We start from the raw sequence: 23,452 nt of genomic DNA, 5'->3' as shown, positions 1-23,452 counted from the left end.
GGGGCAGGGGGAGCTAGAGAGAATCTTAAGCAGGCTTCACTCTCAGCACACAGCCCACGACCCTGGGATCATGACTCGAGCCAAAATCAAGAGTCGGATGCTCAACAGACAGCCTCCCAGACATCCCTACCACACATATTTTCAATGTGCTTATTTTCATTTACACCCACACCATCTACCTGAAGGTTCTTTGCTGTTCCAGGACCTTCTCACCCCTGGATATTGTCAGTCTTTTAAATTTTAGCTGTTCTGCCCCACGTGTAGTGGTATTTCATTGTGGTTTGAATTTGCCTTTCTCACCTAACTAAAACTGTTGCCCAGTAAAAAATGAAGACTGTATTTTAACAGGCATTTCACACAAGTATGTGTCCAAATGATAAGTAAACACATAAAGGGTGTACAGTTACTGGTTTTATTTTTTTGCAGCTTTGAGATATGATTGGCACATAACACCATAAGTTACAATGTGCTGATTTGACTCATTCCAAAATGATTACCATACATAGTTAGAGCTAATATCCCTAATATCTCTATCATATCACATAATTAGTGGGTTTTTTGTGGTGATCACATTTTGTTAAGTTTTTGTTTAAATTTCAGTTAACATACGGTATAATATTAGTTTCAGATGTACAACGGAGTGATTCACAACTTCCAGACATCACCCATTGCTCATCAGTAGTGCCCTCCTTAATGCCCATCACCCTTTAACCCATCCCCCCGGCCACTTTCCTCCAGCAATCCTCAGTTTGTTCTCTATCCTTAAGAGTCTGTTTGTTGGTTTGTGTCTGTTTTTTTTTTCTCCCATTTGCTCATTTGTTTTGTTTCTTAAATTCCACATGACTGAAATCCTATGGTATTTGTCTTTCTGACTTCACTTAGCCTAATGCTCCGTAGCTCCATCCGTGTTGTCGCAGATGACAAGATTTCATTCTTTTTTATGGGTACCGTTCCATTGTGAGTGTGTGTGTGTGTGTGTGTGTGTGTGTGTATGTATGTATGTTGTGTGTGTTTGTGTATACACATACCACATTCGTTATCCATTTGTCAGGTGATGGACACTTGTGCTTTTTCCCTAATTTGGCTACTGTAGATAGTGTTGCTGTAAACATTAGGGTGCATGTGTCCCTTTGAATTAGTATTTTTGTGTCCTTTGTGTAAAAACCTAGTAGTGCAATTGCTGGATCACAGGGTGGTTCTATTTTTTAACTGTTTTTTGAGAGAGCATGCATGTACATGAGCACGCATGCAAGCAGGGGAGGGTGGGGAGGGGAGAGAGAGAGAGAATCCCAAGCAGGCTCTGTGCCCATTGTAGAGCCTGACCGGGGGCTCGATCTCCCGAATTGTGAGATCATGACCTGAGCCACAATCAAGAGTCTGATGCTTAACTGACCGAGCCACCCAGGCGCCCCTATTTTTAACTTTTTGAGGAACCTCCATACTGTTCTCCAGAGTGGCTATGCCAGTTTGCATTCCCATGTGGTGAGAACATTTAAGATCTATTTTTTAAATCAACTTTAAGTATGTAATATATTATTATTAAACATAATCACAGTGCTGTGCACTAGAGCCCCAGAATATATTCATCTTCTGATTGCAAGCTTGTACCCTTTGACCAACCTTTCCTCATTTTCCCCATATCTCAGCCCTTGGTAACTGTCATTCTTTCTGTTACTATGTATTTGGCTCTTTTTGATTCCACATAGAAGTGATATCCTACAGTATTTGTCTTTCTCTGACTTATTTTACTTAGTATGTCCTCAAAGTGCATCCATACTGTTGTAAATAGTAAGGTTTCCTTCTTTATCAAGGAATAATATCGAATCGTATACAGACCACTCATCTGTATATACCCACTCATCTGTAGATGGATATTTAGGTGGATTTCGTATCTTGGCTATAATGTTACAATAAGCATGGGAGTCCGATGTCTCGAGATGCCGTTTTCATTTCCTTTGGAAATATACTCAGAACTGGCTGGATCATATGGTGGTTGTAAATTTCTGAGGAATCTCCATACTGTTTTCCTCAGTGGGTGCACAAATTTACATTCCCACCAACACAGTGCAAGGATTGCCTATTCTCCACATCCTTGCCAACTCCTGTCTCTTGTCTCTTGATGACTGCTATCATAATCAGTGTGAGATGATAGCTCATTGTGGTTTGATTTGCATTTCCCTGATGTTTAGTGATGTTGAATTCCTTTTCATGTACCTGTTGCCGTTAGTAGTTCATCCTTGGAGAAATACTTGGTTCTTTTCATTAAAAAAAAAAAAAAGTTTTATTTTTATCATTAAAAAAATTTTTTTAATGTTTTACTTATTTTTGAGACAGAGAGAGAGACAGAGCATAAGCAGGGAGGGGCAGAGAGAGAGGGAGACACAGAATCCAAAGCAGGCTCCAGGCTCTGAGCTGTCAGCACAGAGCCCTGACCCGGGGCTCGAACTCACGAACCGCGAGATCATGACCCGGGCCGAAGTCGGAGGCTTAACTGACTGAGCCACCCAGGCGCCCCAAAAATGTTTTGCTTTTGAGAGAGAGCATGAGCAGGGGAGGGGCAGAGAGAGAGGGGTACAGAGAATCCAAAGTGGGCTCTGCACTGACAGCAGTGAGCCTGATGCAGGACTTGAACCCATGAACTGCAAGATCATGACCTGAGCCCAAGTTGGATGCTCAGCTGACTGAGCCACCCAGGTGCCCCTTCTCATTTTTTTTTTTTTTTATGAGTTTATTTTGAATGCACATGAAATAGTGCGTGAGCAGGGGAGAGGGAGGGAGCGGGAGCGGGAGGGAGTGAGGGAGAATCCCAAGCAGGTTCAGCACAGCCAGCACCGAACCCGACATGGGGCTCAAAACCAAACACTGTGAGATCGTGACCTGAGCCGAAATCAAGAGTTAGATGTTCAATAGGCTGAGCCGCCCAGGCAGCCCGGTTCTTCTCCTTTTTTAATCAGATTGCTGATTTGTTCCTGAGCTGTGTGAGGTCTTCATATATTTTGATGTTAACCAAATACATGATTGGCAGAGATTTTCTCCCATTCTGTAGGCTGCCTTTTCATTGTGTCGATAGTTTCTCTGGCTGTGCTTACTTGGTAGTCTCACGTGTTGACTTCGCTTTGGTTCCTTGCTCGTTGGTGTCCCATGAAGACACGGCTGCCAAGACCAATGCTGTGGCGGTTTTCTCCTGTTTCCTTCCAGGAGCTTCTTTGCTGGAGTCCATCTGTTGAAGTCTTAATCTCTTTTGAGTTGACTTTTGTGCCTGGTGTGAGATAAGGCTCCGGTGTCCTTTTTCTGCGTGTGGTTATCCGCTTCCCCCGACGGCACTTATCTCAGAAACTACCCTTTCCCCGCTGAGTATTATTGGCTCTTCTGTGAAATATTAGTTGACAGTCTCTGTGAGAGTTTCTTTCTGGGCTCTTGTTCTGTCTCCGTAGTATGCGTGTCTGTTTTTATGCCCGTGCCATGCTGTTTTGATGACGACAGCTACCTTGTAGAGTTTGAGATCAGGGAGTGTGATCCCTCCGATTTTGTCTGTTTTCCTCAGGACTGCTTTGGCTCCTCGGGGTCTTTTGTGGCTATGTGCAGATTTTAGGATTGCTTGTGCTTTTTCTGTGAAAAATGCACTGGAGTTTTGATAGGGATTGTATTGAATCTATAGATGGCTTAGGGTAGTAGGGACATTTTAAACAATATTTTTCCAGTCCATAAACAGGGGATATCTTCATTTATTTGTGTCAGTTTCTTTCATTGACGTTGTACAGTTTTCAGTGTTCAGATCTTTCACTTTCTTAGGTAAATTTATTCATAGGTGTTTTCTTGATTTTGATGCTATTGTGAATGAGATTGTTGTCTTTATTTTTCAGGCATTTCTTTGTTAGCACATAGAAAAGCGACTGACTTTGGTGTACTAATGTTATTATCTCGCAAGTTGACTAAATTTGATCAGACCTAATGTGTGTCTTTTCCCCCTTTGGTTGAGTTTTAAGGATTTCCTATATTTAAGATCAGAGCATTTGCAAGTAGAGCCATTTTTTCTTGTTCCTCTCTGATTCGGATGCCTTTTATTAATCTTGCCTGATGGCTCTGGCAAGGACTTTGGACACGAAGTTGAACACGTGTGAGCGTGGGCCACCTTGTCTTCTGCCCGATCTCAGGAAAAGCTGCAAGCTGTTGCCATTGGGTATGGTAACTGGGCTTGTCCTATATGCCCTTCATTATGTTGAGGTACGTCCTTCAACACCCAGTTCTGAGGGCTTTTATCATGAAAAGATTTTGAAGTGGGCAAATGCTTTTCCTGTATCGACTGAGATGATAGGATTGTTCTCTTTCCTTCTGTTAGCATGGTGTATCACATTTATCGACTTATGTATGTTAAACTGTCTTTGCATCCCAGGGATAAATCCTACTTGATCATGGTATATACTCCTTTAAATGTGCTGTTGAATTTGTTTGCTACTGTTTTTTTTTCTTTAAGTTTATTTATTTTGAGAGAGAAAGCACGAGCAGGGGAGAGGGGCAGAGACAGAGAGAGTGGGGGGGGGGTGCGGGGAGAGAATCCTAAGCAGGCTCTGCACTGCCAGCATGGAGACCGATGCAGGGATTGAACTCATGACTGTGAGACCATGGCCCGAACTGAAGTTGGATGCTTAGCGAACTGAGCCACCCAAGAGCCCCTGCTAATGTTATATCAAGGAGTTTTGCATCTGGTTGCAGCAGGCATATTGGTCTGTAGTTTTCTGTAGTGTTTCTGTCTGGCTTTGGTGTCCAGGTAATGGGTGAGCTGGGGAAAATGTTCTTTATGCGTGGCTGAAAACCCTGTGGCAGGGACACCTGGTTGGCTCAGTTGGTTAAGTGTCTGACTCTTGATTTCTGCTCAGGTCACAATCTTATGGTTTGTGCGATCAAGCCTTGCAATGGACTCCATGCTGAGTGTGGAGCCTGCTGGGGATTCTCTCTCCTCCTGCCTCTCTGCTCCTCCCCCACTCATGTGCATGTGTTTTCTCTCAAAATAAACTTAAAAACACAAAACCTCGTGGCAGAAAGAGGAAAGCAAGTTTTTGGAACGGTGTGCATGTTAGTCCTTATGAGCATGTGCCTGTAGGTATGAACATTGATTTGTTGGGGAAGAAGGGTTTTGTGGGAGACTGGGGTGTACTTTTGATGACTTTTTAAACTGGTGTTCCAACAGGAAACTGTGGCTTGGCTGGGTGACTACCGAAGTAACGACGTTCCCTGTGTTTTGGGGGTGCTCCGTGCTCACGGAGTGCTGTGAAGGGTACACAAAACATCCGGACTGTACTTTGCATCTCTCGTTTCTAAGAGGAGAACAGGCACATGTCATTATTTGCCTTGGGACACCACCACTCTCCCTTGATTATCTTGTGAAAAGGCGTTTACTTCCAATTTCAAACTGGCAGTACTCTGGTTTTGTTTGCCTGATTTTTATCCCAAAATAACATATGCTAATTGAGCTTTTTCTGCAGCTTTCTTTGGAGAAATGATGTTCATTTATTTGTGTTTCTTGAAGTAGAAATGGAGTAATGCATGTAAACAAGATGTAAAAGCTGTACGACCCAGAGCGGGAACCTGCGAGGAGCTCTTCCTCACTCGTGCTGTCGAACAGGGAGTCGGGATGTCCTCCCCAAGGTGGGGGGCAGGTCGGCAGAGCTCTGGTTCCATGTCCAGACTCTGGTCAGCAGTCCACTGGTGGCCAGACGTGGGGATACCCTGCGGTTGGAACCCAGGGCCTCCTGTCTCCTGGTCCCATGGGACTCCCCTCCTCTATGTGCACAGGGAGAAGGCCTGGGCTAGTGGGACACGGGGGCCCTGGATGACCCGACAGCTGCTTCAAGCAGGAGAGACAAGGGCCAGGTCACCACACTTTGTCCTCGTGCCAGTTGTCCCCAAGGTCTTGGCTAAGAAGTTTGCTATTTCCGGCTTGGCCCAGCATGGTGATGAGGAACGCACCGCTTTTCAAAGCAACCCATTCTGGCCTTCTTATTCTACAGAGAAGTGACTTATTGGTGTTTTGGAATATAGTCCTCGGATGATTATTCCTCCATGAAGTCACTCATCCACAAAATCCTTGGTTCCCTCCTTTTGATTAGGAGCTTCCAGATGCAGGCTCGCAGCTTGGGCCGTCCCATCAGGCAGCTTCAGGGGGCTGCGTGTCCCCACCTGTCTGAGTGATGGCCCTGGAGGTCTGCCCTGTGCCACCTGTGTGCCGTGCAGTGGCCTGACAGTGAGAGGTGTTTCCTGTAGCTTAGTAATTGACGGAAGGATGTAGATGCATTTGTTAACCCAGCAGATAGTTCCCCCATGTGCTATGTGCCGTGACAGATGGTTCAAGTACAGGTGGAAGGTCACTGTTCCTGCCCTGAGGGGCTCCCGGCCAGAGTCAGGTTAGCGCAGGGCTCTGTGGTCCATGCCAGGGTCCTTGTCCCGACTCTGGTGGTGCGGTCTGTCTCGGTCAGTGGAGTGCCAGGGTGGCCAGCGGCTGGGAAGTGTTGGCTTCTCTTGAAGATGTTGCGAGAAGAGAAGTCTGCGTTCTTGGTCACGCGTTTCTAGGCCCTGTCTCTAGTGGCCACAAATGTCCTTATCTGGGGTTCAGTGTCCCCTGCTTCAGTTGTGTCCACTTGAGTGTCTTGGGAGGAGAAGATTGAATACAGTCCTGTCAAAAGAATTAGGAAATGGTCTTAACGTCTGCTGTGGTTGGGCTCCTGTGCAGCCGGGGACTCAAATGGCATTCCTTCCCAACAAAGGGGACCGCTACCAGTGGGCTGCAAGGTAGGAGCTTCCTGGAACTTGGCTCTTGCAGCATGCCGTACACCTTGGGCGCTGGGAGGAGGCCTTGCTGTGGCCCGGACTTCCACCCGTGCCCCTGGAGGGGACCCACGGGCGTTCTCCTGCGCGGACGTGTGTGTTGTGTGCGGTCGGGTAGAGCCGCGCCTGGGGTCTTCCGTCGGGGATGGCCGATTTTCGGGTGTGCTCTTCGATGAGCGTTTGCGTTGCCCTGTTTCTCCTTTTTAGAGGTCATGCTGCGTTCTTTCTCAGGTCGCCTGCTCATTTTTGATGGTCTCTTCTTCCTTGTTCTTTGGAGTCCTTTTGACTTATTTGCAAATGTTAGTAGCTCATCAATAATGGTCTAGGAAAATCAAACCTATACTTACCATGTGACCCAGCCATTTTACTCCTAGAAATTTAATCAAGAGCAGTGAAAGCATGTGTCCATACAGTGACTAGGACACACGTGTTCAGAGCGGCTATATTCGTAATAAAAACTCAAAGCAGCCTGAGGGCTCATAAATTAGGTGAATGGGTAAGCAGATTGTTACAGGCATTCATTGGAATACTATTCAGCAATTAAAAGGAGTCCAGCCTGGATGCATGCAGTATGTTGGAATTAGTCTAAGAGGAGGATGCCGTGTGACAGAAGCCTGACAGAAAACAGTATCTAATGTGTATGATGCCATCTGGATTAACTTCTGGAAAGTGTGAACTCCTTTAGGGTGACAGCAGTGCTTACATGGGGCTGGGAGGAGGCTTGGGCTTGGGGAGGACGGCGCTTGGGGGGTGGATGCGAGGACGCACAGGCAAGCTTAGTTGATGGATATATTCACGATCTCCATTGCGTTGATGGTGTTAACGAATGTCAGCGCCTCCGGTTGGATGCTTTAAACTTCGGTGGTTACTCTGTGCTGGTTGCATCTCAGTAGGGGTGTTAAAAGAAAGAGCTGTGGTAGGGGAGGGGGCAGAGCTGCTGACCGCACAGGGAGGGTGTTCACAGGGAGCACCCGGGAAATGGGACGAGCCAGGCTGTCCCTTAACAGGACCCCAAGTGCAGTCCTAGGCCCAGTGATGGGAGATGGCTGGTCCTCCCCTCTCCTTTGGTTGTCTCTCTGCTCCCCTTGGGTTTGGCTGCTCAGTGGGGAGGAGGCAGGGGAGTGGGTGGTAGTGACATGTGAGGAGAGGGAAGACTCATCTGGGGGCCACCTTACGCACATGGTGACAATGGGCCCCAGGTGTATGGTGGTGGGTCTGAAGGCAGCCTGCTGGGCCCAGTGCATGGTTTTCCCCGTTGACCGTGGGCTTCAGGTGCCCCTACAGAGAAGGTAGACTGGGGTTTAGCCTGGAGTGGGGCCTTGTCAGGTGGGTCGAGGGAGGAGCAGGCAGGGGAGTGATGGGTGCTTTCCTAGGGGATGGGGTGTTGTAAGTGCAGGTGAGTGTCTCCGACTGTGGCCCAGCTGCCAGCCCCGGGCCTGCTGCCTGTCTTGGTGTTACTGGAACGCAGCCACCTCTATGCGTTTCTGGATGTTGGCGGCTGCTTGTGCCTGACAGCAGCTCAGCTGAGTAGCTGTGGCAGAGACCTGCGGCCCACAAAGCCTCAAGTGTTTACTGTCGGATCCTTTACGGATGATGCTTTGTGACCTGTGGTTCGACTGTGGAAGCGAAGGCTGGAGAGGGCAGACAGGGACGTAAGGGGGCTGATGGATAATGAGGAAGTGCAGGGGGTACATGGGAGTGTTCAGAGGTCAGAGCAGGTTTGGGGGTGGGAGTGTGGGAATAAATGAGTGTTCTACCAATAAGTGAAATGCCAAGGAGCTCATGTGTGTGGGCCTAGGGTAGTTAGTTGGGAACCACCCAGAACCCTTCATGGGCTCAGCTCATGTGTATGGGCCTAGGGTAGCTAGTTGGGAACCACCTAGAACCCTTCATGGGCTCAGCTCTTGTGTGTGGGCCTAGGGTAGCTAGTTGGGAACCCTTCATGGGCTCAGTGGGTAGTTATTAAGCATCACGTACATGAAGGTTCCAAAGGTCAGTGAGGGCACAGGGCCTGGAGTGGGGAGTCCTCACAGGATCAAGACTGAGCATCCAACAGAGGGAGGCCAGTGTCAAAGCCGGCCTGCTGTGGGTGTGAGGACGGTTTTGTGTGAATGGTTTATGAAGGTTGCTGTTTCTACATGAACTTTCTCTGCTAAGCCTATCCTAAAGTTTCTGAATGAATGAACTCCCCGCTTTCTCGATGCAAGTTGAGGATGAGTATTGGCTAATTTCTGAGCCAAATGCTTGTATTCCTTCGGTTTTCTTGTATTTTATGATAACCAGATGGGCTTCCCGCCTCCCCCCCCCCCCCCGGCACCCATTGATTATTTAAGAATAAATGAAAATGCATCTTCAAAATACATCCTACCTGGAACTGCGTATTCTGACCAACTCCCCCTGGGAGATTGTTGTCTCCTTTTGCTTTTGTAAATGTATTTTGTCCTAGTTTTGTTTTATTCCAGTGCCTGTAACTTGTCGCAAGAGAAAGTGATACTTTGCCTTAAGCCTTACTTTCTTTGGAAGGTGCAAAAATGGACCCGTTGCTTGAGGAGACGCACCAGTGGAGGTGGACGCTAAGCTGTTGTGAGGCTCCTTAAGGCAGGTCGAGGGCTGCGTGGCATACTGCACCACCCTCTGGCCGGTGAGCTGTCCTGGAAGCTCACGGGGGCACTGACGTGTGTTGTCGCGGTTTTTCCGGGTGGTCACAAATCCGACAGTCCCGAGTTCTGGCTCCGCGTCTGACGAACTGTGCGGTGTCACCGATGTTCTCAGACTCTTCACCCTCCTCCTCCGTGGAGCCGAGAAGACAGCGCTGCCCCGCGGGGAGTGAGGGACCTTCGATCGCCCCTGCCAGGGCCTGGCACGCGGAGACGCCGTCACCGCCCCCCGTCACTGCAGCCGTTGGTTGTGACTGCCATTGGTTTCTGCCACGCGGGTCCCACTTTGAGCTGCCCTCCTCCCGAGTGGTCACCGTGGTTGCGCTGGAGCTGAATTCGGGAGCGGGCTCTTTTCGCGTACAGAATTGTACCTCTGAATTGCCCACAGAAACGCTCTTAATGGAAAAGTTGAGCGCTGTAAACAGTAACTATGAAGTTCTGTCAAGCTCCATTTGATTCATGGTGATCTCGCGGTTTCATCCATTCTTAAATACCCCGAGAATCCACTCCTTTCTGGTCTTCCCACTAGGCTTCCTTCCTGTTTGTCACTTTTTTGGTCTTGTCTTCCCAGTAATTGCCACTGCAATCTGTTCTCTGTTCTATTTGTGATGGCCTGTGCTGGCAGAAGAGTTGCCCGAGTGAGTGAGCAGAATTTTCTCCCCTGCGGCCCGGCCCAGCTGGCGAGCCGCCCCTCCACGGGCGCGGCGGGTGGTTTGCTCCGTCTCTCCCCTCCCCCCCTCTGCAGCCGCCTCTTCTCTCCAGCCCCATCCTTGTGTGGGCCGAGGGCTCATCTTCCAACCTTCAGATAGCTCCCTTCTGCCTCCGCTCCTACTTACGCATTCCTTCTTCACCCGCGGTTGGATCAGAGGGCAGAATAGTCTGTAAAGAAGCTGTGGAGGGGCTTTGGTTGTATTTTTCTGCGCTTCAAGATGATGGGTTTTTGAGGTTTCTTTGAAGTTATGAGGTCTCTGTCCAAAAAGGAGGCAAATTTCAGATCTAATTTGCAGCTTTTTTTTTTTTTTTTTCTAAGTGCATAGCCTAGATCCTTCTAGCTCAGAGACATTGCAGATTTATATTTTCATAGATCACCTTGAGTTGGTTGCCATTTTCAAGCTAAGAAAATGGAGGTTCATAGGGTTTTGTGACTTGCTCAGATTCTCTCGATGTGTTGGGAAGAATGCCTATGTCTTCATAGCATTCGATTCAAAGGAAGATGCCTCCGTCCCCAACTTCTGCCCTTTAGAATTTGTACATGAAATCTACAAAGTCCACGTGTGGCCCTTCTGGTGCCTCCGGTCTGGATCAGCCGCTGTTGACATGACACTTCTGTTTCTGGCCACGGCTGGATTTGGGCCACCCCTAGTCCCACCAAAACCAGCTGCTGGAGAAGGAACAAGGAACAGCGGGGAGGCTGGCTTTACGGCACCCTCCCCTTGCCATCCAGGGCTCTGGACCACTTGCAGGAAAGGAGACCTTAGCAGTGTGTTAGTGTGAGAAAGGACTCGTATTTCCATGGTAAAAAAGAATGTGTCCTTTGGGGGCTGGTGGTGTTTGTGTAATTTGCTGATGATGGGAGCTTCGCCTGGGGGAGAGCAGAAGACTCTGTGTCCCAGGCTGTGTGTGAGTGTGGGAGTCAGAGTGACAGTGCTCACATTTAAAATATTTTGGGCACCTGACCTTAACTCAGCAGGGGGTGACCTAGGGGCTGAGTGACTGTTGGTCATCTTGAGCGCTCTGCTGGTTCACAGGCTCCATTTGACCTCGTGTCTAGGGCACGGTGCTGAGAAGTGTGGATTTATGTTTTGCAGTGTCTGTGTTCATAGTGCTAGCCCCCTCACAGGCCCCATGGTGTGGTGGAGAGTTTTTCTAGATGGTGCCCATGGTACTGGGAGAACGGGGAGGGAAAGCTCCTTCAACTGTAACAGCTGTGGGCTGGGACTTTGCATGATGGAATTTCGCCTAACCCGGAGTTGATGGTCGACTGTGACTTTGGGGTGATGGGACTTTTGGTGAACGTGGTGTGCAAATGGAGTATCCTATCTGACCCTATAGGTCAGTCATTGCTTTAATATTTACTGAGAGTTTGATTTGCTAGAGCCTGCGTGAGCTACTGTAAGGGATAGAATAATGAAGCAAGAATTGTGTCTTCAAGGAGTCTATAGTCCGCTAAGGAATCTCTAATGTGTGTAAGTTGCTCTAATAATAATACCTGTTTTTGTTGAATGCTTGCCAGGTACCCAGCATTGTGACAAATATTTGGTATGTAGTAACTCGTTATTGCAGAGAAGCATGCAGTTGACAGGTTCTCGTTGGTCCCATTTTGAGGATGAGGAATTGAAAGCTCAGAGTTTAAGTAACTTGGCAAAGATACCTCAGCCAGCAGCTCCTGGCCTGTATGCCTTCCTGTCTTCCTGGACACGTTCTGCATGCAGTAGGCACGGGCCTCGGGGTAGACAGGTGGTTGGATTCTGAGGAAGAGTCCTTGCTTTCTGCCACAGCGACGAGGGGACACGTGATGGAACAGGCAGCACGTTAACTAACGGTGGGACACGAGGAAACACATAGATGGTTGTCAGAGGGAAGAGAATTGGAAAAGCACAAAGATGAGAAGACACGGGGTGGACTAGAGGTGACAAGGAATGGATTCTGGCAGAATAGGACCAACCCAGTTCAAAGCTGGGCCGTGGCCCCCGTGAGCCTGCCCTTCACTTATGGGGTCATCTTTTGGTGCCTCCCCTAAAAGCTTCTGGGACTTCCTTCTGCTGTGCCTGGGGGACACTTCCTACTCTGTGCTGAGAGTTTGTCAGAGGCTCTGCCCCGATTCTCAGCTTCTCGGTCAACTCTTCTGGTATCTGCAGGCACCCTGAGGTGTCTAAGGAGATTTAATGCCACCTCCCGTCTAAGTATTTTCTTCTCCTGCCACATCATGGCCCTGTGGTTACTCACTGCCTTGCTGCTTCTCCAGCACCTTGAAGAGATTTGAAGGCTGTTTTGTGTTCTGTATTGTTCTCTGTGGCTGAGTTGGTCTGAATTGTCTAGCCTGCTGTCTGCAGAAGTAATGCCCCGATCCTCACTTTGTCCCCGTGCAGTTTGACCTACTTGTGGGACCCAGCCATCCAAGTTACTAGATGGATAGTCCCTTGGTGTGGGGTAGCATGTCCCAGGATCAGTTACTGCCACTCTGACCTCGGGGAGGTTATTCATGGCTCTTCTGTAAGATGGGGGCAGGTTTACAAGCCACAAGATACCCCACAGAAAGGAGTTGGTATCTTACCAATCTCAGTTTTGCTGTTTGTTTTTCTCTTGTGTCTGTTCCCATGTATCTTAAGCCAAAATTAGTAGTTTTCAGTTCTCACACACGTGGCCTCTGGCAACTTGTTCCGCTAGCCTGGTCTATGCTAGAGGCCTCTCGTACTTGACACACTAGGGGAACACTTGTGCATGCCAGCTGGTTTGTTGCACAGCTCCAACTACTGGAGCTTTACTTGACAGGACAGCATCTCTTTATGTTCTTGAATAATAAAACTATTGTTCAATAAACTCACTAACTCAGCTGGAGTCTTCTTAGCTCGTTGGGAACTTGTTTCCAGCAACAGATACTTAGGTATCTGTCACTTCAGACCTGTCCATATAAATAGACTTGTTTGCAAATGGAACAGTGTCCCAGAAGGTAGAGGGTCTGGCACACATACATGTGAATCCTAACACTTACTTGAAAAGTCAGTTAAAATTTTTTTGAAAATAAAAACGGAACTGTGTTTTTAAAGCTTTTTAGGGCGACATTAGAAACAGATTCTGGAGGTGAGTGGGGGACAGTGACACAGGTGAAGGGATTAGGGTATCTTGAGCCCTGAGTAGCGTGTAGAGTTGTTGGATCAATATGTTGTTCACCTGGAACTCCTAACGCTGTGTTGATTATACGGGAATTAAAAAAAAAAAAAGATGATGAAAATGATACAAAACAAATAAATAGTTTGATGACTTGTTAGAAGGTAACACTCTTCTAACTAGGACCTGGATCAAAATCTAGAGCTTTGCCAGCTGGATGGCCTCTCACGTGCCCCATCTCTACCCCCAAAGGGAGCAGCGTCCTGATTTCTAGTCAGTACTTAGCTCTACTTACTTATAGTCTTAGCATATGTGTATGTCCCTACATAGATGAGTTGATTAAGTTTCTCTTAATGGGCAGGTACCCCTGCTCTTTCCTTTTCCTGACAATTTATCTGTTCAGGAAGCTGGGACATCCAGCCCAAGGAGACTTCAACAGCGTGGGCTTGTTGATTGAGCACTTGTGGTGTCCTTCTGTCCCCTGCGTTTCCTGAAAATGGGGCAAAGCTGGATCCAGAAGCTTGATCAGGTTCGCCTCTGATCCCTTTGGCAAGTCCAGCGTGGTCTTGTGTTCTTAGGTCAGGAGGCAGGGAATGCCCACTTGTTTCTCTCATTGTGATGTTACTAATTGCCCGTGCTTTGTCCAGATCAGTGGTTCTCAACCAGGGACGATTTTGCTCCCACTCCCCTTTCCAGGGGACGTGTGGCAATTGTTGGTTGTTACAACTTGGGGGGAGGTTGCTCCTGGCATCTTGTGCGTAGAGGTCCGAGATGCTGCTATACATCCTGCTTGCACAGCACGGTCCCCAACAGGGAGAATTGTCCAGCCCCACGTCTCAGTGTTGAGGTTGAAAAATCCTGGACTAGGGGTTGTAAAATAGTATTCTGATTTTATCCCTTCTTTATCATTTTGCTAGAATGCTTTTATAAAGATACATGCTGCTCATCATGAGATTATCGAGTTGTACAGTTCATAAATGCTTGATTTTTTTAATTTACCAATTTTCAGGAAAATCAAGATTCTTATCCTCCACAGATGGCCATTGACTTTAAAAGAAAATTACAGTGAACACATGGATTAAATGTGGATTTAATTTTTTTTTCACGTTTTATTTATTTTTGGGAGTGAGCGAGTGTGAGCATGGGCAGGGCAGAGAGAGGAAGAGAGAGAGGGGGGTGGACGGAAGATCCAAAGTGGAATCCGTGCTGACAGTGGCAGGCTCGATGTGGAGCTTGAACTCACGAACCGCGAGATCATGACCTGAGCTCAAGTCAGATGTTCAACTGAATGAGCCACCCAGGTGCCCCTAGATGTGGATTTAAATTAGATCCATTAGATACGGATTTACACCTACCTGAAGAGCATCCATCAGTTGGATTTACTATCACTTTGAGTTTGCATTGTCTCCTCTTGGCCAGTGGGAGCTTCTGCAGTTGGGTGCAGAGGCCTTTGACCCAGCCCTTGTCTTGGTTGGTTTCCTTGCTCTGGCATAGAACGAGGTGTCCAAGCTCACCCGTATGTTTCCTGCCACTGACTTGGCGTCATCCGTTTCTTTGAGAAGCCTGCCCTGGCTGCTTTTCCCTAAAAGTGAACAAGTGAGAACTCGAGACCATGGTCTGGACATCAGGGATGCTTATTGTACTGTGTTGGTGATTGTTTCTAGGTCTTTACTGGGGACAGAGCTGATTACAGATATGCATGTAAAATTGTCTACCTTCTTTTTGTTCGAAACTGATACCTGAATTCAAGTTCAGGGAAACCAATGGGTTTTAAAATTCTCCATATTCTATAAGTGCTAAAGCATCTTAAAATTTTACTTTTAGATGGAATCAGCGTGAGTGGCTTTCCGCTGTGCAGTCCCTTTCGACAGGTCGTTCGGCCTCGAGTGGAGAGCAAGCCTGTGAATGCCCCTGAAGGCGGCAAACCAGGAGACCCGAGCCACATGAAGGTGAGTCCACCCTGCACAGGTACGGTCTGCTCGGTGGCTTGGTGTTCTCAGTTTCGGCCACTCTGCCTTTTTGGAGGCAGAGTGTTGAGTGCTCTTCAGAAAAGAAAGAAAGAGAATCGTGTTGGTGGAAAGCTGGTTCCTCAGTATTTCTCCCTGTGGCACGTTTTGGAAAGCCGTTGCAACGAAGCTTGTATGATTGTGTGGTTAAGTCTCATTTCCACGAGATACTGGGAATTGGGGTTTGAGTCAAGGAGTGCAGTGATGAAAGTGGAATGTTTCCTACCTTTTACCTGTTTGTTTGAAAACTGTATTTATTGAATGACCATTCTCTGTATTCATCCCGAAACTTAATCTTTTGGCTACCAACCACGAATTGGTTTCTGAGTGGTGAGGAAGTCAAAATGAATACACACTTCTGGCGGAGCAGAGGACGCTGTTTTCCAGGAGCCCTGGGAGGGGCCTGAGCCCGAGCTTGGAGTTTGGCGTCCACAGCTTTTGGGAAAGCTCTGTCGGTCTGCGCCTGTCCAGGGATGGGGTGTAGCGAGAGCACCGAAGGCCTTGACAGCTACGGCGGGGGTGCGGGCAGCAGAGTCACCAGAATGGCTTGTCGAGTGAGCATGTGTTGAGGCCCAGCCCTGTGGGTGCTGCGTACATTCTCAACGCCAGCATTTGGGGGGTGTTGATTGAGGGGACCCACCCACCGAGCTTGACCAAGCTGGTTGTGGCGTGGAGAATGTTGAGCACGGATGCTCTCTGAGGAGGGGTCAGGGCAAGAGGGACGCCAGCTGCTTTTGGTCGACGGCGGTCCTGTCCGTGGATGGAAGTCACAGAGAGTTGGGTTTCAGGGAGTCCTCCTCGCCACTGAGGGCGCCACAGTAGAGAGAGGTGCTGGTGTAGCTGGGAGCTGTCCAGCATCTGGATCCCACACACTAGCCGGACTGTGGGTTTGGGCTCCTCTGGGAGCCGGGGGACTGGATGTGGGAAGATGCTTCCCGGCGTGGGAAGGAAGGCAGGGAGGTGTGGTGGAACCGCAGGGCACGGGATGCTGTCGGGGGAGTTCGGGGCACGGAGGGATGGGGAAGCTGCAGCAGTGATGTCCTCGTGGGTCCTTGGGTGTGACGTCCCCTGAGGCCGCCTGACAGCCAGCCCTGGCCCGTCGTCGGTTCTCCTCCCTGCCCAGGCCCCCCTGAGGACCGGCACTTTCCTCTGCCGCTCCGCTCCACCGTCGTGTGGCCTTCCCCACGGGACAGACTCTTGGAATTGAGGGAAGAACCTCAGGATCCCGGAGGTCCTCGTTCAGAGTCAGTTGGGTCATGGTGGCTGTGCCATCAATTGCGTTTTCTTGAATTGAGCGTTGCAAGGCTGGGTGCGCTGTAGTTCTTGGGCGATAAGTGTGTATAGATGTAAGATGAGTGTAAACGTGCTTAAATGGAAGTGCCCAACTGGAGTTTCCGTTTGCTGGGTGCGGCCTGTGTGTCAGGCCCGTGTCACGAGAATGCAAATGGACAGGTTCTACACAACTTTCTGAGTAGGTGGTCTCCTCCAAAGAGAGAACCGTGGCTCTGAGGTGATGACACCATTAGCCCCCTCTCCAATCCCTGTCGGTTGCACCGTGACACCTTCTTTCTCTGTGCCTTTTCCCAAAATTACTGAGAAACAGAGTCCCAATGCCTCTTCTTAAAAATTTTAATTCCAGGGGCACCTGGGTGGCTCAGTCAGTTGAGCATCCGACTTAGGCTCAGGTCATGATCCCGCAGTCGGTGAGTTCGAGCCCCGCGTCGGGCCCTGTGCTGACAGCTCAGAGCCTGGAGCCTCCTTCAGATTCTGTGTCTCCCTCTCTTTCTGCCTCTCCCCCACTCATGCTCTGTCTCTGTCTCTCAAAAACAGACATTAGAAAAAATTTTAAAAAATTAAGAAATCGAATTCCGGTGTAGTTAACATACAATGTAATAGTAGTTTCAGGTGTTCAATATAGTGATTCGACAATTCCAAACAACACCTGGTGTTGACAAGTGCCTCCTTAATCCCCATCACCTATTTCCCCATCCCCTCTGGTGACCATCAGTTTGTTCTAAGAGTCTGTTTCTTGGTTTGCTTCTCTTTTTTCCTTTGCTCATTTTGTTTCTCAAATTTCACACACGAGTGAAATCATAAGGTATTTGTCTTTCTCTGACTTACTTCGCTTAGCATTATACTCTGTAGTCCTGTGCATGTTGTTGCAAATGGCAAGATGTCATTCTTTTGTACGGCTAATATTCCATTGTATATTTATGCATCTTTATCCATTCATCAGTCAGGGGACACTTGGGCTGCTTCCATAATTTGGCTACTGTTGATAATGCTGCTATAAACATTGGGGCACATGTATCCTTTTGATTTTGTGTTTTTGTATTTTTTGGTTAAATACCCGGTAGTGTGATTCCTGGATTATAGGGTAGTTGTATTTTTAACTTTCTGAGGACCCTCCATATGGTTTTCCAGAGTGGCTGCACCAGTTTGCATTCCCACCAATAGTGCGTGAGAGTTCGCCTTTCTCCACATCCTCACCAACACCTATTGTTTCTTGTGTTGTTGATTTTAGCCATTCTGATCGGTGTGTGATGATACCTTATGGCAATTTTGATTTGTATTTCTGTGATAATGAGCATCTTTTTTGTTGAGATGCCTATGACATTTTAATTACATCTATGACCATAAAGTAATGTTTTCTATAGGAACCAGAAACAGAGGGACTTGAATCAACTATATACCTTTGCTTTTGGTGCTACAGAGATTTCACCAGGAATTTATAATGGTGGAGATTACAGTTGATCAATTAGAGGACTAATATGAAAACATGAAGTTTCTAAGTGAGTGGAGAAAATCAGATTGAAATAAGACCTTGAGCTTTGGAGTACAGGAAGAATTGAATATAAGGCACAATAGTGATTGCTAAAATGCCTATCCTAAATTCCTCTTTACAATGTAAGTTTTATTTATTTATTTGTAAATTTTTTTTTTTTTTTAATTTACTTTTGAGAGAGAGAGATAGAGTGTGAGCGGGGGAGGGGCAGAGAGAGAGGGAGACACAGAATCCAATGCAGGCTCCGGGCTCAGAGCTGTCAGCACAGAGCCCGGCGTGGGGCTCGAACTCATGAACTGTGAGATCATGACCTGAGCTGAAGTCAGACACTTAACTGACTGAGCCACCCAGGTGCTCCTACAATGTAAGTTTTAAAGATGACTGAGTAGCCGGATCCTGAGCTCCCCTTCTCTGACAGACATACCAAGTCTGCAACTACAATGGAGCAGCTCTGTCTGAGAATGGCCTCAAGACAGGTACAACGGATTCTCCGCAGCTTAAACGTAAAGAAGCCCCCACTTTGGAATGTGATGGGGAATCAACCTACAGGGGTACCCACGATTGGAAGGGCTGTCCTAGGTGTGGATGTCCTCCCCAGGGACCGAGGGATCAAGCCCCACATTCGGTACCCTGTCCTGGGGATGACAAGCCCCCGTGACCTATGGCTTTGAAAACCAATGGGACATCACTCCAGCAAAACCAGAGGGCTATAGAAAATTCAGTCTTCGCTCTGAAAGGGCTTGTGGGCTATATCACTGGGTCACAGGGACAGCTCCGGAGCTGCATTTTTCAGAAACACATGTGCCATAGATGAAGGAGGGTGTTCACTACTTGTAGGGTATGTGCTAGAGGGACTGGGGTCTGTAGGAAGTTTCTCTAGGAAAGGAGGTGCTGAACATGTGTAGCCTTCCAGCCTAGTTGGCCCGACATGGGCAGATGCAGACTTGCACACCCTCTATCTACCTTGCTGGCAACGCTTGCTGCTTCCTGGTGTTCCCTGTGGACTCCCTCCGCCCCACCCACCTACCCCTGTAGAGGCCCCTTCCAGGTGGCTACCATCCCGCTGTACCTGGCAGGCAGCCTGAGGCAGGACCAACTCCTTCCAGAGGGGTCCTGCCCCCCGGAGGAGGGGAGCCGGCTGCACCCACCAGCATACTCCCAGCAGCTACGGCTAGGCCTCTGAGCCAGCCCTGCCCACAGGTGTGCTTGCAGCAGTCACAGCCCAGCCATAGCAGGATGATGCATGCAGTCAACACAAGGGACACGCCTGGGGAACTCGGTTCTGGTGACCGGGCCGGAGCGCACTTGTGGGACCCCGGGGATGACTTCTCCACAAGGCCTCTACTTTGAAGACTGGGAGACGATGCAACTGATTGACCTAATACATAGAAACAAGCACAGACAAAATGAGGAGATGGGAATATGTTCCAGATGAAAGAACAAGACAAAATCTCAAATAACTAAACAAAACAGTTCTAAGCAACATGCCTCCTGAAGAGTTCAAAGTATTGTTTAAGACCCTCCCTGAATTGAGACAAGTCAACGAACTCAGTGAGAGCGAGCTTGAACAAAGAGAGAGAAAATAGAAACAACAACCAGTCAGAGCTTGAATAAGTAACTCAAATGAAAGACCCGTGGAGGGGTTCACTGTAGATGAGAGGGGCCACATGATCTGCGATCTGGAAGACAGGATGGGAAAGCAAGCCGGCTGAACTGCCAAAAGAAAACAATTAAAAAAAAAGGAGGGTAGTTGAAGGGATCTCTGGAATGATGCCAAACGTGCTAACATTGCCACTGTATGATTCCTAGAGGGAGGGGAGGGAGGGAGGGAGGGAGGGAGCGTGCGCACAAGAACACGTATGTGAAGAAATAACGGCTGAAAAGTTCCCTAACCTGAAGGAAACAGACCTCAAGGTCCAGTAAGCACAGAGAGACCCAGGTAAGAACCCAGAGAGATCCACATGAAGATCTACCCCCATCTAATCAACATACCAAAAGTTGTAGAGCGACTCTTAAAGGAAGCAGGAGAAAAAATGCTTCGCTACAAGGGAAATCCCATAGACCTCTCGGCTGGCTGTTGAGCTGAAGCTTGGCTGGCCACAGCATTGGTAGGGTGTGTTAAGGGTGCTGGTGGGGAAAACATACAGCCAAGAGTAGTCCACTCAGCAAGGTTATTGTTGGTAATCGAAGGAGATCAAGGAGTGTCCAACACAAGCAAAGTCTAAGGGAGCTTGGCACCACCAACCCGGCCTCACAAGGAATGTCCAAGGGTCTTCAGAAAAGAAAATGCCATAAATAGAAGAAAAAAAAAAAAAAAAAAAAAAATTCAGGAAAGAAACCATCTCACTGGTAAAAGCAAATGGTACAGATTGTGGATCAGCCTCTTGAGAAGTAGCTTGAAAATTGAAAGAGAAAATAGTAAAATCGACCAGAACTTCAATGAGCGGTTAAGGGATACACAAAATAAAAAGATGTAAGTTAAGTCAAAATACGAAAGAGCATCTTTTCACGTATCTGGCCCTCTGGATGTCGTCCTAGGAGAAATGTTCACGTCTGCTGCCCATTTTTCATTGGATTATTGGGTTCTGGGGTGTTGACTTGTACAAGCTCTTGGTAGATCTTGGATACCCCATTCCCCTCCATCCTGCGTCCAGACCCTTAGGGTCTGCCCCTGCTGGGCATGGGCGTTCAGCATTTCCTGTGTACCCACCACCCACACTGAAACTTCAGACAGCCTGGGGACCCTCCTCAACCAGTTTCTTAGCAAGAAAACTGGAAGGAAAGGAACTAACCTTTGTGAAGTATGTCCTGCAGGCCAGGAACCGTGCCAGGTGCCATGTTCGCTCAGACACGTGCACCATTTGGGCAAACTGCCTACTAGATAAGGAAGGACACGGAGCTCTAGGGAGTGGCTGGCTCAGGCGTGCGGGTGGTGGATTAAGGGCTGAATCCACGTTACTTCTTCTTACCCTGGGGTTGGACCCTGAGTAGGACAGGCTCCTGTGTGTGCAGTCCAAGGAGGGCACTCTGGTGACAGGCAGGCAAGAACGGGTGCTCGTGAGCATTCACGGGCACATAGGAGACCCGGTCGTGCTGGTAACTAACTGCAAACCTGTGAGGTTGTGCAAGTAAGCCTTCTGTGGTCCGGCTGCTTTCCTAGGGAGCCGTGTGGGAGCTGTGCTTGGGGGGCCCTGTCATGGGGCTTCCTGGCTCTGCTCAGCACGCTCCCCAGTCCTCCCTGAAGCACGAATAATGTGACCTCATTGGAAATGTGCTAAAGCTGTAAAATTACCGCCGAGCAATGGTGTAGTCATGGAAATCAGTAACCCGGTGAAAGCAGCTTGTGGGGCCCCCCCCCCCCGCCCTGTGCAAGTGTGTTTCAAGAGATCCCCCAGAAAGGTTGTGTCCCCTTCTCTGCCAGCACTGATTGTGTCTGTCCATGTTGGGGACTGGTTTTCTGCATACTTTGTGAAGAATCTTCTTTGATTCATTCTTTTGATTGAAAAAAGAGGTGTGTGAGGTGGCTGCGTTTTAGAAATAATATTCCTGGAAGCCACGCTCTGCAGTACGGCCTCTCTTGACCCTCGATTTCCCCATCTGTGAAATGGAATAATCTTGCTTTGTAGGGTTTTTGGGAGGCTTCACTAATAGAAGAGCTTGGTAGGGGGAGAAAAGCTGGAGCAAATCAAGAAATACCAAACTGAGACCTGATTCTTGTATATTAAGAGAAAAGCAAGATTGGGTAAGTGAGTCCTGGTTGACAGCGAGCAGCCCTGGGTGGGGCCGGGTTATGGGGTCACTGACCTGGCTTAAGTCGTTGGCTGTTGCTCCTGCTCAGGCCTGGCTTCCCCAGGGTTGGCGAGGCCAGTACGTGCCTCCGAGTCTGACCCTGTGTGCACAGTGAGGTGGCCAGGACTTCCCTGAAGCCCTCCCAGGAGGAACCAAAGCCTGGGGCGCCCTGGCCTGGGCTGCGGGGAGGTTTCTCACCTGAGGTGGCCTGTGTGGCGTGTGTCACTCGGGGGTCCCCGTGGCCCTGCCTGTTGGAAACCTCCACCTTCAGCCTCTGGGGCTGGACGACACACAAAATCTGGGAGCCGGTCGGCCACATCCACGCGGACGCTGCAGCCATCGCTTGCGGTCTGTGCCCGAGCTGCCGAATGAAGGCCCACTCCTCCATCTACAGCCTTGCTCTGTGAACGCCTCACGCCTGCCGAAAATCCGGAAGTCCTACCACAACCAAGGTTCTCCAGGAGGTGGGTGAGCGGGCCTGCTTCTGGCCCACATGTGCACATCTGGCTGCTGGGGGCTTGATGGTACATGCCCACCGTGTCAACAACATCTTGTCTTTAAAAATGTCGGAGTGGGGGTCACCTGGGTGGCTCAGTCAGTTAAGCACTCGATTCTTGATTTCTGGCTAGGTCATGATCTTGTGGTTGTGAGATTGAGCCCTTTGTTGGGCTCCATGCTGAGTGTGGACCCTGCTTAGGATTCCTTCTCCTCCTCTCTCTACCCCTCCCCTGCTCAGGTGTGTGTGCGTGCTCTTGCTCGCTCTTGCTCTCCTCTCAAAATAAATAAATACTTAAAAAAAAATCAGAATAGGAGTGTTGGCCACAGCCGTAATGGTGGCACCTTTGTCCACCTTTGGGCCGGTGTCCCAGCCACACACTCAAGACTCTCGAGCCTTGGTTTCCTGACCTACCAGTTGGGGAGAAGATCTGTTCTCCTGCACGGCTGTCGGTGCAGAGCCATTGAAGGACTAGTTGGGCAGCATGCGGAGGAGGAACCACACTGGGGGCGCCTGAGTGGGGAGTGGGAGGGGGTGCTGAAGGGAGGGCCAGGGGCTTCCTGGTTGGGAGCCTTGCCCCCCCCGGGGGGGCGCCGCCCCCGCTGGAACCTTCCCGCCTCTCCGACACGGGCCCATGTTCTGTTGTGTGGACGAGCCCGGCTGGGCCCACAGAGTCCTTGCTCTCCTGCCGCCTCTGTGCTCTGTGCGATCCCAGCATTTCTCTGTTGAATGTGTTCACTGTTTCACCACGACGTAAACGGTGCCGGAGCAGAGGGTTCCTCCTCCTGTTCTCCTGTGTCCAGGCCTCCAAGAGGGCGGGACGCACGGCAAGTGTTGGAGAAGTGGTGGTCGAGCACGGGTTTTGCCAATTTTGGGCAAGTTACTCGCTGGACAGGAGGAGTGTTTGTTTGGAGGAGGCCAGATGGAACTCTGTTCCCCTGACTTCCACGGGAGGCCGCCCTCGTAGTGTAAGTGAGCACGGGGAGCTGGGAGGCCGTCCTCCCGGAGCTTAGGCAGTATCCTGTTTGTACGTCTTAGCATTTTCTGCCGCTGAAAACATCTCGTGTTG

At 49.0% G+C, this 23,452-nt stretch overlaps 1 protein-coding gene across 6 annotated transcripts in view; it reads left to right on the top strand.

The window, feature by feature from the left end:
- TRAPPC9 (trafficking protein particle complex subunit 9) overlaps window positions 1-23,452 on the top strand; it is a 578,288-nt gene that overhangs the window by 189,228 nt on the left and 365,608 nt on the right. For all 6 annotated transcript variants that reach the window (XM_040494495.1, XM_040494496.1, XM_040494498.1 and 3 more), the window contains one exon: window positions 15,132-15,256. In XM_040494495.1, the coding sequence (XP_040350429.1) occupies window positions 15,132-15,256 (125 nt within the window). The remainder of the gene's footprint in view (window positions 1-15,131; window positions 15,257-23,452) is intronic.

The sequence above is a fragment of the Herpailurus yagouaroundi genome, unplaced genomic scaffold (assembly GCF_014898765.1).
Source record: "Herpailurus yagouaroundi ecotype Mexico unplaced genomic scaffold, PumYag 186, whole genome shotgun sequence".
Classification (NCBI taxonomy): domain Eukaryota; kingdom Metazoa; phylum Chordata; class Mammalia; order Carnivora; family Felidae; genus Herpailurus; species Herpailurus yagouaroundi.
The sequence above is the reverse complement of the archived record's forward strand: the minus strand, read 5'-3'. Positions and strand labels throughout refer to the sequence as shown.